Source organism: Lates calcarifer, linkage group LG3 (assembly GCF_001640805.2).
Source record: "Lates calcarifer isolate ASB-BC8 linkage group LG3, TLL_Latcal_v3, whole genome shotgun sequence".
In the NCBI taxonomy this organism is placed as follows: Eukaryota; Metazoa; Chordata; class Actinopteri; family Centropomidae; genus Lates; species Lates calcarifer.
In genome coordinates this window covers 12700653-12716537 of record NC_066835.1, presented here as the reverse complement: position 1 = coordinate 12716537, position 15885 = coordinate 12700653, and the positions used below count along the sequence as shown (strand labels likewise).

General features: G+C 40.0%; 2 protein-coding genes across 5 annotated transcripts in view; both read right to left on the bottom strand.

The window, feature by feature from the left end:
• Positions 1-4976, bottom strand: part of LOC108898171 (ras/Rap GTPase-activating protein SynGAP) — a 39644-nt gene extending 34668 nt beyond the window's left edge. For 3 of the 4 annotated variants that reach the window (XM_051067091.1, XM_018698063.2, XM_018698062.2), the window contains exons 1-2: positions 3611-4976; positions 664-767 (exon numbers count right to left, since the gene is read on the bottom strand). In XM_051067091.1, the coding sequence (XP_050923048.1) occupies positions 664-763 (100 nt within the window). In that variant the 5' untranslated portion in view covers positions 764-767; positions 3611-4976. The remainder of the gene's footprint in view (positions 1-663; positions 768-3610) is intronic. The other variant, XM_018698066.2, reaches the window with a different exon arrangement.
• A 5741-nt stretch (positions 4977-10717) lies between these two features.
• Positions 10718-15689, bottom strand: vps72a (vacuolar protein sorting 72 homolog a). Its single transcript, XM_018698091.2, has 7 exons — positions 15515-15689; positions 15281-15419; positions 13453-13605; positions 12763-12883; positions 12355-12531; positions 11956-12100; positions 10718-11723 (listed from the first exon to the last, which is right to left on the bottom strand). Exons 2-7 carry the CDS (start codon positions 15395-15397, stop codon positions 11333-11335), a joined length of 1104 nt encoding a protein of 367 aa, XP_018553607.1. The 5' UTR covers positions 15398-15419; positions 15515-15689; the 3' UTR covers positions 10718-11332.
• Positions 15690-15885: the final 196 nt, after the last annotated feature.

Sequence of the window (15885 nt, the reverse complement as noted above, 5' to 3'; positions counted from 1 at the left end):
TCGAGGTGATTTTCAGCCAAGACTTCCTCAACACGATAAACCGCCTCTTGTTTGCTTCAAAACAACACTAAATGTTGGAAATGAAACAACAGCTTTACATGCTGAGCTAACTAACAAAAAATTATTTCTCTTCCTGTCCCCACAGGGAGCAGAAATGGCTGCTTTCATCTGGGGAGGTAAAGAGAGCATACAGAGGAGGAGGACTCAGAGTGTATCAAAGCTGGAGTAAAAGGCAAATGGCGCTATCAAACCTAGAGGATGTTGAAATAAAACTCTGGGAATGTGACAAAGCAGGGGCTCAGAGGGTGAGTGATGCTGCGGTGCGGGATTGAGTGGTAAAAAAAAAAATCCTCAATATATTGAGGTACATTTGTAAAGCCTCACTGCTCTGAAAAGGACTGGGAAGCCATAGCAGAGGAAAAAGAGCAGAACGACACAGCTGAGGCTACAGTGTACGTCTCAACCAGTCATTAACCACTGGCAAAAGTGGTGTCATTGAGTCATCTCTGAGAAAAAGGCGGGTTACAGGGAAACATATAAAAACATATATAACAGAGAAAAATCTTGTTGGACCATGACAGACTGGGGACAGGCTGAGAAATTACAGAGGGCACAGCTGACAGTGGAGAACAGTTCACTGGTTTGGGGGCTAAACTGACTCACTTGGGGTTAAAACTCCCGGTCCGCCACAGCAAACCTCCGCTTGACCAACCAACCCAAACTGACTCTGATGCGGCAGCCACGTCTTTGAAGATGTGTCCATGCAGCTATATGGCACAGACACAAGTTTTTGTTGTTTTGTTTTTTTTTTGTTTTGTTTTAGTTTTTGACATTGATGAACCAACAGTCACTTCACAACAATGACAAAAAAGAGCACAGGGAAAATATAAGCATGTTATTGTGTTTGAAAATAACAAAAAAAGGAAAGTAATGTCAGTATAGACAATTTTGGGTTGGAGTTGGAAATACAATCAAACCTTAATTTCACACATCATAACAAAGAAAACGGAAAACCTGTAGGCCACTTATCATACCTGCCCTTTATAGACTGGTAAGCTAAATGTCATGATGCTGCTTAACCACAAGCTGTTACTATGATTAATTGATAAGCATTACAGACACATCAGTATTTAGTCCTTGGTGTCTGATTGGAATTTCAGGAGGAGAGTTAATACATATTTTAAATGTCAATGCCAATCAAGTATATTTGGAAAACACTTTGAACACAACACAATATTTGATTATTCTCTCATGACAGAGGGACATGCAAGCTTCAGTAGACTGTCCAAGTCATGACGTCCATTTACCTTCAAAATACCTGCTAGTCACAACTGTATAAGATGCTAACTAGTTAGGCTGCCATCTAAAATGAGAAATCTGAGGTGGCCATGTTGGAGCAGAGTCAGGGGAGGAGAATATAAGGAAAAGTTTGTTGGGTAACTCTGCAAGAGAAAACATACAGGTATTTTGAGATAGTATGCTATTAGTCTGTGTTAAGTGAGAACAGACGCTCAGGATGGAGAAGAAAAAAAATCCAGGATGAAAAATATCTTGTTTTTTCTCTGTTGGGTTACTCGAAAAAATAAAGATGGGGAAAGCAATTCATGGCCTGAGGCAAAAGGAAACAATTTGAGAAGATTGCAGGACTGGAGTTCGCTGACAAACATCCCTGTTTTTTTATAGAGAAGATTCAAACAGACTGACAAAGCCTTTCTGTCCTTGGCAGCAAGAGAAAGCCCCCTCTGTGGATTGCACTGAAGATGGCTGAAGAGCGGCAGAATTATGACGGAAATTTGATGTTGGAGAAGAATCGGCTATTTGCCGGCTGTCAGGCTCCCGGGCTGTCAACCATGGCACGGCGGCAAGGAGACCAGATTCTCACCAGTTAACAAGAAAGATTAATAGACATCCAAGACTCAAGCTTTTCTATTTCAGCTAAACTAACAAAATAATTCCATGAAGAGATGAATGGGATATGTTTTCTTACATAGATGGGCATTTCATATGGAGGAGGACAAGGAAATCCTGCGAGGAGCAATGAGTCAGAGTGAGCTGGACTTATCTTGTTCTATCAAGTGTGCAGCCTCAGACATTTCATTAACTGAAGCTCTTCCCTCTCCACTGCATTATGTTTTTTGTTAAGGTGGGGTACCGTGTGCAAAAGCCCACAGTCTTCTAACTGTGCAGTATAAAATGGACCATGGAGATGGTGACCACCAATCATATCATCGCTATTTCAGAGTGTCCAAACATCCGTTCTTGCCTGTTGAGATGGAGGACAACTGTCAGCAAAAAACATGACACCAGCTCATCTTCTCTTATCTATCACTCCTAAATACACAAACAGACCCCGGTGCAGGGTCCAGTGAAAGAGAGACACTGTGGGGAAAATGTTACTGTTAACCTTAACACAAATTTACTCATACCAGTTCTGTTTTTGTAAAGTGGATCAAGTCTTGACACCACACTTGCAGTTTGTCAGAGTGATCTGATTTTGAGAGGCTAAGTAAACTCCTTTCCTTGTTCTAAATTAAAGAATCATTTCTTAATATCTCATCATTCATATCTGAGCTCCCAGAAACCCCCCTGTAGTCAGTGCAGGTGTTCAATGCGCAACTCCCAGGGATAGCTAATTAGCAAACTGCAGGTACCAGTGAAATCAGTGCAAAATGGCAAGAAAAGTCTGGCTGACTCTAGAGCATCTGACTGCCAATCAACCAATGTCCTTGCACTGACTTCACCTGAGGAGAACAGCAGGATTGTCAAATTCTCCTGACTGAATAAATAAATTATATGAATTAATAATATTCTTTTCAGTGTGCCATGATATGCATATAATTTTATTTCCATTTTTGGATGTACAAGACGCACCTTGTGGGCAACATTGGGACAAAATGACACTTGGTTTGACACCTGGATTTTTATATAAATGGCACAACATGGCACCAGTTTTGTGCCAATTAGGAGATATTTCATTCACAAACTACAATTAAAATGCAGTTTAATGACACTCATGTTACTTTTGGATGGCCCAAAATTACATTCTTAAAAAGATAATTGGTAAAATTATACATTTTGTGGCACAAAATGCATTTATGAACTCTGCATGGGATATTTAAGGCCTCATATATTGTAAAGAACATAGTGCATAATCAGAGCTTCATATGTGGAAACTCTCCAACAATGTCTTAACAAACAGCCTGTGGTTACATCCAGCAAATCCTAACTTTGGATTTGTGCCAAATAACCTAAACGGCCTCAACATATTTCTTTAAATGTCTCTAAAATAAACGATTCCTTAAAAATTCTACAGAGAAAACACATGAATGACATGCACACCACGTACTGTCAAGAGGTCAAGCAGCCCACAGTGCATCACCTTAAACCTGGATCAGGTTCAGCAAAACACTGTACCTCAACACCTGTCCTCTGTGTGCAGGTGTGTTGGACACCTGAGCAGCGTTAGTGACTTTCACGGCCGTATTAACAGCTGCTACAGACCCTGCTGCCTGAGCTGTAGATTCATATTCAGGCTGTAAGGCTGACTCTTCACCATGACATCTAAAATACTGCCAGTTCTTGGTGTATGTCACTTGTGTACAACACTTACCCAGAAACACAGGACTTCCTGGTGACGAAATCTTGACAGTTAATTACATCTATGGTTGCAGACTGAATCCAGTGGGTTTCCAGGGCACTTGGGAAGGGGCTGAGGTTCCAGGTTTACTTGCTTTTTGGGACAAAGGTAGAATCAGTTTGTGCAGACCTGAGAGACGGTTTCCAAATAAAAGGCCGGTGTTGTCCTCTTTGAGAGATAGTTGTATTTCAATCATTAGGCCAATTTGTTGTGTTCAAAACAGGCAGCTCCTCTTGTTTTCTCACCTACGCTGCAGTGTGTCCGTACATGCCTCTGACGGGCGTTGAAGGCTTTTGAGGGAGGAAAAAAAAATGTGTAGCTGACTTGTCACAGGGATCCCTTAACCTTCAGCTCAGTCCATCACTGAAGCCAAAGCTCGCCTATCAGCAGTGGCTCTGTAATGCAGCTCAGCAGCTCCCCTCTGCTTCTCCTCCCTCTCTTCTTCCTCTGCTCCCTGTCCTCCAACTCTATTGCAATCCAGGAACTGAGATGTGATCCCAATGCAGCTTCTTCGGTAATAAAGACAATCTCTTCTGAGGACGGGTTTTGTCATCTTAATTGTTTGCTCTGGGCACATGTGACTTCAAACAGCCCCTGCGTCGCTTTATTATCTGGGAATAATATGAACTCCTGTTAGTGCTTTTGGTCTAACGATCCACAGAGCCAATTAGTTCATCGTTTGTCACTTATATTTACATTTAAAACACTCTATAGAGATTAACGACACAACACGTATTCTGTATGGTTACAACTAAAGCACGCTGCACATTAATCATGCCAATTACTGATATTACAACGAGGATTATTATGAAGATGATGCCTGTGGGCTATGCCAACTCTGTGCATCACACAAACCTATTTCACATTGCGCGCACTAAAACCACAAAAGCAGTAAAATAAACATCCCAGAGGTATTTACAGGCGAAATCCCGAAGGTGTGCGATAGCATCTGAACGACATCTGATTCATGCACATTTTTTTTTTTTTTTTACGTGATCCTTGTTTCTAGCTCGACTGATTTTATCTTGGAAAGCGTCTGTAGTTCACACTGCGTGGCATAACGACGTCCCCATAATCCAGAAATTCGTAACAAGGTGGGGGTGAATCCGGTGCCAAATTGACGCCGTGTGTCCCCTTTGCGCTCTCGCAGTCCGTCAGACCTCAATTTCGACTTAACGGCAGTGCGTGAAAAAAGGTGCTCGGTAAACGGAGAAGTCTCTCCCTTGAGGGCGGAGATAGCGCGTGAGATAGACAGAAACAGAAACCAACGCCTCCAAAGGCAGGCGAGTCCGCCCTGCGCTGTTCCATCTCTGGAGTTTGTAACACCCGAAAATAAAAAACGGAGCGATGACGGCCAGCCGCCCACTGCGCCTAATAATTACGATGGAAATGAGGCTGGGGAGTATTACAAAGTTCACTTAAGTCACCTCTTGAATATTTAGAGTGGGCAAAATGTCTTACATGGACTCTCGAGTTAAAGTAGGGGTGCTGTACTTTTAATAAGGCTTAAGTTTGAACATCTGAAATTTTTCCATAAACTTATTTTTAGCCAACAGAGGGTGGGAAGGTGATGCTTTTTATAGTTTTGGGATCCGTCAGAATATAGTCGTAATATTTTATATATATATATACAGCATTTTAATAAGACCATGCTGTCAGCAGCTGCAAGGTGCATTGGTGGCAAATGGGGAAAACGGATGTATAAAAACAGCTTATTTTGTGTCAGCTAGCACAACAGATTTCTGATAACAAGATCCCCAGGGCCCCAGGTTCACTGGGCAGGAACATGGCTGTGGTGACTCAGTTTTAACTTTTGTTTTTGGAACTTTAGCCAGGCTCAACTTATTTTGCTGGATGACCGAGCGATTTGCATTGTTTTTGCAGAGCTAAATTGGTCTGAGAGCGCCCTTAGCCCCTATGCGTCAGGGTGTAAAAATACCTGATCCTACATTTCCCATAATGCAACTCTGTAACATCTTTGGTCACACTTTCCCTGACTGTTAAATGGCCACGACTTTCAAATTTTATGTCAGTTTGTAACGCTGGTTATCTATCCATCCATTATCTATACTGCTTATCCGTTAAGGGTCGCCCGGGGGGGGGCTGGAGCCTATCCCAGCTGTCACTGGGCGAGAGGCAGGGTACACCCTGTATGGATCGCCAGTAAGGCTGGTTATATCTTTAAGAAAACATTCTTCTCTTCAAGCAGTGATTAAGATAACCCTGACTGCATCACTACAACATCATCAGGGTTATTTTTCCAACCTCTGTACAGAGACACAGAGGACATTATACAACCACCTCCACAGGCTGAGTAATGCCAAATAATTCAAGTAGAGAAGAGGAGTGTCCCTTTAAGTTCAGCCCAAGTTAAAATCAGGGTTCAGCAGTCTGAGTTAGCCAAATTAAATGAGTATTTTCCCGTTACAGTTTTTTTTAGCAAAGAAATTCCCTGTTTGTGTTTGGACATGTTTCCTTGCTGAGATGCAGTGGAGATGTAGTAACACAAAAAGGCAATTTTATACTAAAAACAGCATGCCGACCCTAATGTTAGCTCCCGCTGAATGCTAGAAAGCATTTTTGCACAGGATGAGGATCACAGACTGATTGACCCTGATTGGAGTTGTACCATGAAAGGATCACTCCACAGCCAGTATGGAGGAAGAAAAATAACAAAGACCAACATATGTGAGTATTGCTTAAGACAGCCTTGAAATCCTGTCCCTCAAGGTACTCAGCAATGTTTTTGTATTTAGAAGAAACCCAGCAATAACCCATACACAGGAGAAATCAAAGTTTGTGGGTGACTCATTTGGATTTTAATAGTCTGTAATCAGTTTTATTCTGGTCACTGAAAAAATGCCAGTCCAACAAAACTGTCCATATAGGCGGAGAAGTGTGGAGGCAACAGCGATTGTTCTGGTTCAAAGGATTTTTATTTTGATATCTGCTATGTAAACATGTTACATAAATATGGATTGCTAATTGTTAAATCCTGAATGTGTCATAGATCATTTCGTGGGTATATATAAAGAAGGTCTTACATAAATCCCTGATAAAGAAGGTGTAACCTGGTTAGGTTTTTTTTTCCTCTATATCACAAGCATGAGGCTACTGGTAAATTACAGATATAAAATGGTTGGGAAATTGAGACATGAGTAATGATAACCTTTTTCCTAAATGGTAATAGTCATCTAAATGAATCATTAAAGGTTCGATCTGGTTAATATACACTGGCAAAGAGGAGAAACCCACTGCATTAAAATAGAAAACTGAATAACATTTGCTTGTTTTCATAGTCATGCTTACAGACTGTGATATGGCTGTACTTTACACTTGTAAAATTGTGGTTACACTAGAGTCACTTAAGTGATTTTTCCTCTAACATTTTCATTCATCTTCTTGGTATAAAAGGAGAATAGACGAGTAATAGACAGCAGGAGAACGGTTTGACAGAACCGGAAAAGGAGAAGCGAAAAATCAGTGATGTTACAGTTTGTCAAAAGACTAACTTGGGACACTGGACAGCACATGCAGCCTTCAAATAATACACCAAATATATAAACTGGAAATGACACATCCCCACTCTTTCACTCTCAACCCTCACTCAATCATTCACATACACACATACACACACACACACACACACACACACACAGCAACACACACATCTCCATGGAAACTGATAAAAGAATAGCTGGTCTGCAAAAAGAAGAGATTGACAAAGCATATATAAGAACTTGGATGATCAGCAAGAAACAAATGTATGGAATAGAGCAAAGGGTGTCTAACCAAAAAGATCACCAGTCATAGAATTGACCTCACTACAATATAAAAAACTTTAAGAAAAAATGATACTCATTCAAACGTTTGGAATCTATAAACTGTAGCATCTAAAATGTTCTCAGTCCAATTTAACTTTCTATCAGTTTGTTGCTTTTTTGGTGAAATTACAGGCTGAATATTTGATGTGAGTGAGAATTGAAAGACGCCGGCAGCAATGAAAGAAAGACTGGAGTAAATATGAAGGAATGAAAGTTACGCGGATGTTGCAGATAGCAGAACAGAGAGGGTGGGCAACAGAAGAGGGGAGAGGACAAGGAAAGGAGTACAGCACAGAGTACAGCACAGTACACCACCTACACTCGTCGCCATGGCAACTACCACACTAGAACGAGTGATAATGCAGTTCCCTCTCTTCCTATTCTGAAAACTGTTCAATTGGTACCATATGCACTGTGCACTATGTGGGAGACAAAGCTTTCAGCATTCTGTTGTTGCAGATTATATGAGAAGTGTTTTAGAAGCATTAAATTGTGATGCTTCTAAAAACACTTGAATATTTTAACAGCATATATACATTTCATCCGTCTATCCACCAGAGACGTAAGCTTAGCCCGACACTGAATTCATCATCATCGCTCTAAGGGATAACTTGTTATTTTTTGAATTAATGTGCGTTTTTTTTCTTCACCAAAGCAAGTGGCACAGTGTGTGGGCAGCACTTGCTTTCAAAGAACAATTATTGAGGTTGATAGAATTGAAAAGGCATGGTAAAATAAATTATTTTTTCCCAATGTGGTTCTTGCTGTTGGTGTGAATGCAAAGCGACACCACCACAACTCGTGTGGTTGTTGTGCAACACGGCCTCCTCAAAAAGTGAAGACACCAGTGTGATGAATACAGTTTCACTCAGGACGTTACTGTGGAATAATGTGACAACAATTGCACAAACTGTGTACAATCTGTGCTAAATTATCCTACAAGCCTAGTTAAATTACTTGAGACAATGACTCTTTGCTACGCCCACCACTCCTTTTTTTAGCCACCTTTTCAGGGGCCTTTCATCCTACCCTGGACTTTGTTTTCTCAAAACTGCTTGTTTAACTCCCAGAGTAGCACAGTGTGCTGCTGTTAGCATAACTAATTCTGCTAAACCAAAAAAATGAATCACTCTGTGGTGTTTGGTCACGTCAGTCTGGGGGGATTTTCTTTGTCTGGTCTTCTGTGGCGCAATGTTAATTTGTTGGGCAGATCGTCATGATTAATACAAAGTACAATCAGTCTGTCTGTCAACTCAGCATATGACAAATACAGAGCAAGTGAGGTCGGTTGTCGGACGGCCCACCAGGACAAGTTCCAGATGGCTGGTCCGCCTCTGCTCATCACATCACTAGCATTGTTTGCATGATGACAGAGACCATCTGCCTGCCTGAACGGTGAAGGAGATTTGATCTTCAGCCTTAGCATGAGCTGAGCTGCCTGCTTCGTCATGGGAACTCTGTCTTATGTAAATTACATTTAAGTGATATACTATTCACTTATTCCTTTTAGTAATGAATGTCTTAGTAAATGTGCTGTCTCTTCATACCTTATACCTAGTGGCAGTATTTTAAAAGGTCCCCAATGACAAAAGTGTTATTTACCCATCAACACATCCAAACAAAGCCAACGCAATATGAATTAGAATTCTGTCCCCAAGGCATGGAAGAATAAATCCTGTTGTGTTCCAATTCCATACTACATCATGTTTTTTTCAATCCACAGCAGCTGGGCTTTTACCTGAGATCATGCAAATGCATTTTCTCCTGACCAGCAGTCAAAAAGAGCAAATGAGGCTCAGACATCAAAAGCCTTGTTACTTACAACAGAATCAAGACGTGGTCGACTGCTCAGGGAGATGAACAGCCAAACGTCATCAGGACATTACAGGAACAGCAGGAGAAAGTCTGCTTGAGTGCAACATGATTGTTTTGGCAGAAACATTAAATCAGAATTTTGGGAGCATTCATGCAAAGGTGAAAAAAAAATTCTGCCTAAACCATCTGGTGAGGGCTTAACTGACATGAAGGCAGACACAGCAGGACTGGTACCTGAAAGTCCACAGGAATTCAAGGTCAGCTTCATCAGTCAGACATCAGCTGAAAAGCAAACCCTTTTTTCTAATAATAGACATTTTATGAAAGGCACTTATTGTATTGCAGAAGTATTGTTTTTACCTTGATATTTTACACATTGAAAACTGTTGGACTAAACCTTAGCAATATTTTTTATTATTATTCCTGTTCCCCAGGGAGCTTTTATACAATTGAGACTGGCTGCGACAGTCAAAAGCTATAGGACGCTGTGAAGGGGTTCATTGTATGAGGGGTCAGAGATGCCATGCTAGTCAAGCACTCAGTGGCGCTCATGGTTACTCTGTTGCTCTGTGATTGTACCCTGACAGAATAGACAAAGAAAACCTAATTTAACCTTCTAGAGGGATCAAAATAACAGTATTGTTCGCTGTAAAACTCGAGACTGGAGCTCAAACAATTTTCTGCTATTAACAGTGAACAGAAAAAAAAACACCTTTTATAATAGCTTCACAACCAGCTCAAACATATTCAAAAGCTCGTAAATTTGTCTGGCTTATTTAGATATTGTAATGTAACATTAACAGGCATTAGTCAACATCTTATGTCACCTGGTGTCTGGCAGATAGACGAAATTTGAATTACAATCAGACTAAAAACAAAGGTAAAATAAGTACATTTAAATGGAAGAAATATAAGTTTGCTGTCTGTCAATAACAAAGTATACAAGGTCTTTCATATTTCAGTGCTTATTGTATGTTAAAACTTAGCACTGAGCAATAGCAGGGAAGATTTATAGCTTCAATTGCTTTAATCAGAACTGTTTTGATGATCGTCAGTATCTCATGTGATTTCAGTAATGGGGTTAGAATGAAGGGTAAAATTAAGATTTTTAAAAACAATTACAATATTTGGTCATTTGTCCTGTGGATAAACCTAGATGTAACTTGTTTCAATGACACCAAAAAAGTCCTACTGTATGGATAGATTCAGGGTGGATGTGGAGTAATGAGGGGCATTACAGATTAAATCTATTTTAATCCATCTGATGAGGATGGGGTGATGCAGCCTGTACATCATGACTATAGACTTAAATGTATAGTATTTTGATTCCATTGCATGAACCACTACAGTTTGGCCCTTTTGTTTTCAGTGTAGCTGTTGTTTCAACGTTTGATGAAATGTGTTATAAACCACAGTTCATGGAAATAGGAAATATGAATAATTCAAAGTTTCAAATATTTATTCTTTTGTTGAGGAGTATGTACATTTGTAGAAACAAAAAACCTTAACAGTAAAAAAGGCAAATCATTCAAAATAAAAATCAAAGCTGCCAATACGCAGATAAAAACCTATTTTGATTTCCAAAGCCAAGGCGTAGTTTTTCATCCATTCAACCTGGATTTGTCTATTAATGTACAAAACAGACTCCCATACACAGAGACATCACAAGTTAGTTGTTTTTTTGTTTTGTTTTTTTGCACTTAAAGGTAATGCTGCAACTGTTATGGTTTTCAGTGTTTGTTTTTTTGTTTTTTGTCCAGGCAACAGTAGCACTGAAAATATTTGCAAAATATTACCCTTCATCGCTTCAGTAAGTGTAACGTGATGTGTGCACAGTGATCACTCAATCCCAAAATGTCTGTGACTTTTTCAGTAAATTCCTGATGCCATACCGGAGATTAGAGCTAACTTTAGAAAGCTGTCTGAAAAAACGGTATTTGTGGAAAGTGACTCATTATGGTTTTCTCTCACGTCATGCAATGAAGTCACTTTATCTTAGCTGAGAACTTTAAAAAAGACACATAAACGTATTTCCTAAATTCTTCATAAAACTAACTTATGTTGCAACCGCACTCTGCTTGACAACCATTTTCTGTCGAGCACCCTTAGCCACAGACGAGTCAAGTCCCGTCACCCCTCCCGAAGCGTTTGGAAATCCATGAGCAGCCACGTATTTACGGTATGCTTCCCGGATGATGCGGAAGGCTCGTGTGTTAGCGTAAGGTATGTCAGTGACTGGGTCTCGGTATAGTGCAGCCTTGTGGGTGACAGGACAAACCTCCTGGATGGGAAGCTGAGGAACTGACTGCGCGTTGGGTGGAAAAGCCGCCTCGAAAGCCTCATCATCGCTGAATGTTATATAGGTCCTGGAGCACAAGCCACCAGCAGGCTGCTGGGAAGGTGTGGTGGGATTCTGTGGTGCAGTCTGAGGAACATCCTGATCCAACCTTGGAAAAATGGTAAAATGACAAAAATTAGATTTTTGCATAAATTTAACATAATGTTTGGGTGAACACGACTCTGAAAAGGATTAAAGTGCATTAAAAACAGAATATTATTTTCCACCTGGCCTGAGATTACTTGACACAAACACAAAATATGTAGAGCAATATACTGGTTCAGAGAGATCTGTAATTTATCTGCAAATGTATTTGTCAAGTAGCATGAGATCGTACATACCCTTCAACATCTACATTTTCCTCTTTTAGGACTGAGTGAGAGACCAGAGGCATCAGGACTGAATGGTAACGGATGGTTGGTCCCTCAAAACGCCGCTTCTTGTGGACTTGTTTCTTCTTGTCTGCCTCCAGACGTTCATAATTCTCTATACACAAAAAGTAAAATGAACTGAGGGATCCATATCTCACCTTTATTGTCATTAGGTGAAACAACTTGAGATGATGTGACTGTGTATATCTCCTTGCCAAACAGATGGGCCACATGGATTCATAAATGTTCTGTATAAAGCAGGTGACATCTGTTTCAAATCCAACATAAAGTCAACTTTGTGCTCCTACCTATATATACTGTAACCATCAACAAGCTTGCTTTTTAGTAATTTGACCAACATGTTTTTACCTAGTGATCGAATGTTGATCTCAGCTGTTATCTTGGCCTCAGCCAGCAATTCTTCCTGGGTGAGCGGACGGTCACGATGAGCACCTCTCCTTCTCCGAGGAGCATCCTGACGCTCTTGCAAGCGCAGATTGGTCTTTCGGGTATGTTCACTGGTGGACTGTCGCACAGACTTCCGAGCTAAAGAATGATCAAGGCGTACATCTCAAATAAACCCGCACAAAGATGAAGAACTGTTTTCAAAAACTATTCACATATTCATCCTCCATAGATCTGCGGTTGATATTTAATTACCATGTGCTTATAATGTAACAGTTTATGTGTTGGAACAAGTTACATGCGTTTTTTGATCATTTATGTGGAGGTATCTGAAAATTGTGTGGTTTTATCGGAGATTTGTTGCAACCTTACTTTCACTAAAATCTTGGAATTCTTGTGGAATCCTCCTTTTGAGCTCCACTTTCGTTTTCTCAGTCTTCTTCTGTTCCTCAGAGGGTCTTTTGGGTTTGGGTTTTGCCACCTTTATAGGTTCCTTAAATTAAACAGAGACGAAAGCCATCTATTTCACACATGTATAACAAACCAGCAAAGTAAGTCCAAATGTCCCCAGGAGCAAGTTAGAATTGCTTGTGACCATAATATGATCTAATTTCAAATTGTGATGACAAAAGCTAAATCAATTATCTTTCTCCTCCCTCGGCTACTATTAAGAGGATGGCATTTGGCAACCAATGGCTCCAGTGGAGCTGCACTTCCTCTTGTGCCGTTGGTTGCAGAGAAGCCACAGTAAAAAGCAGCTTTAAGAGGTTTGTGTGAGCAGTAGTATAATATAAACAGGATTGAAAAGCACAAATATGCTGAGAAAAATACATCACAATACAGAGAAAAAAACAAGCTGGCAACCAAATGCAAGAACTGTTTCCATATTCACATTAAGAACAAAAAAATACGCTCTTGTTACAAGAACACACCATTTTATGCTGCATTGTCATTTAAAAGGTCTCTTGGGTGTGAATACAGACTAGAGGAGGTAATTAAATTCACTTATTAATGTGGAGACTGGATTCAGAGTCTGACAGCAGCTGAAATGACTGTCCCTACCTTATAAGCTTTAGTGACAACTCGACTTTTCCTCCGAGGTGCGTCCTCCTCCTGGTCACTGTCTGGCTCATCTCCTTCATCGATGTCAAAGTCACTGTCCACCTCGTCCTCTGTGTCTGAATGTTCTCCATGATACTCATCATCTCCTGATTCCTGAAAGGAAAAAAAAGCAATTTAGCCTCATTTAGCCTACAATTTATGAAATATGATTAAGAGAGACTACTAAACTAACTTAAGTTATTTAATTATGATATTAAAATCATGACAACACATGCAAACACGAAGAAAATGCAGTGACAAACATCAAAACCTGTCACAAGTTAAAAATACTTGATTGACATTATAAATCAGACTAGCATTTAAATTTAAGTACTTGAACAAGCACGGTCACACTGTTTTATCAAGATGTCAACAGAAATGACTGCGGCATCTCAGGATTTGTTTGTGATATTTTTTATTTTTTTTCCAATCTAGCAACTCCTGTCAACCTGAGCTGAGACTGACGTCAGAGCTGCCAGAGCGGCTGCTGCCAAATCCCCCTACACAAGTCGACCCTTGATCCAGCAGCTGTTTGAAGAAAATTAGCTAGACTTTAAGATGAGAAAACAAATCAACATTTTAAAATGTAAGCCTTAGATTAAGATGCTACAATATCAAATGATAGCGTGGTATGTTTTGACACACAATATAGTGTGAGGCCTTTATAATGTAGCCTTTCTTCTCTTTTTGGGTCTGATGTGAGAAGGACTGGCACTCTCATCCAGCCTTCACAGATTTGTTAGCTGTGAAGATGGACTAAGCCAGGATATTTTAGAGTTGTGGTCACATTGTCGAATGAATCACGTTGGCATGGTGGTTTTGATGACCATAGCTGCTGGGGCCATAACTAAAGGCACATTTTGTAGACTCCTGTGTCCTTTTCATATTAGAGGTTTTTTCTTTGTCTATGGGATTTTTGGCTTCAAGCACACTTGACATGACCTACTCACAAACCTGAAAAACTGAAGCTATTGGTTACTTCTCCCACTCTCACAACCCTGCAGTCTGAGAAGCATTTTTGAAAAACCTGCATTAGAAATTATCACCTGACACCTAAATATCAGCTGTGGCATTAACTTCTGAAATGATGGCATGAACACAGTTAAACTGTCATGTCTCAGAGCACTGCAGAGACTCTGAAACATACATGTACCTACACTCAGTTGCCAGTTTATTAGCTTAAACTGCTGCAGTTTAATAAATAAATCCTACTGTCGTGAAGCTGTTGTTGGAATCATTTCAGAAAAGTGTTCATTCAACTTTTGGAGGCTGTAACATGTTACACTGAGAAATGTTTCTAATATTTTGTCCACCCCATTCATGTTAAATGTAAATATTAATACAACCCCTTGTACCTCTCACTCTCAAACAAATTCACTGCTTAACCTGGTTTAAAATCGACCCTCTTAATGACAATGCATTAAACATACAGTAATGACCTGCAAGGTTGATTTAATTTTTCTTATTGTGACTGTTACTAATCAGTCATATACGATAACACTTAATAATTTTACTACTGAGTTCCTCTCCAGTATGGACAGACATAATTTAACCCTCTAATAACGCGCGAAAGACTTTACGTTTTTAATTGAGCACATAAAGGATTTAAAAAAGAAAAAAATAATTATAGAGATTCACATATAGTTAGTTGCAGCTTAATATGAGTCGATTTAACAATGTCTATCATTTGGCCTATTATGAAGAGCCTGGAAATTCGACTTATTCAAGCTAGTTTGGAGCTAATGCTACCTTATTAGCTCTCTCTGTGTACACCAGTTTGATCACTCACATCGTTGAAGCCTCCATAAGTGGTCTTGTAGAACTCGTCCTCTTCTTCAGCATCCAGTAGTTTTGACATACGGTTACCCGCAGTTTTTCTGGGTTCCCGGCCGACTGCCAGACTCATGATTCTTAATTTCTAAACAAGGCTAACAAGACAACGTAGTTAGCTGATAGCTAGTTTTGTACCAACCGGTATAGGCTACGGGGCCTCTTTTATTTCGTCGGTACTCGTTGCACTTACTCAATTATATGCTCGTGCCCATATTTCATTTAAGTTGGGAATACGGATTTAAATTCACACTAATATGCTACAAATGTTGGTAATATCAACTGAGAACACAGTCAACGCTAGCTTACTAGTCGCTGCCTTCCAGTAGCCAACTAACACATCCGGGGCAAATGAAGTACTTCCGGTCCTGTTCAAAATAAAATTGTTCTCAGTTCAGTATTCATACGATTTTACTTGATTAAGCATTCGGTCTGTGCATAATATCGGATGCTGTTTAACTTGATATAGCTTTATATAGCGTAATTTCTTTCACACTAACATTTTGACTTCTGAATCGTTTGGAATGGCGGACACACAAAGTTTGATACTGTTGTCATGGGAAC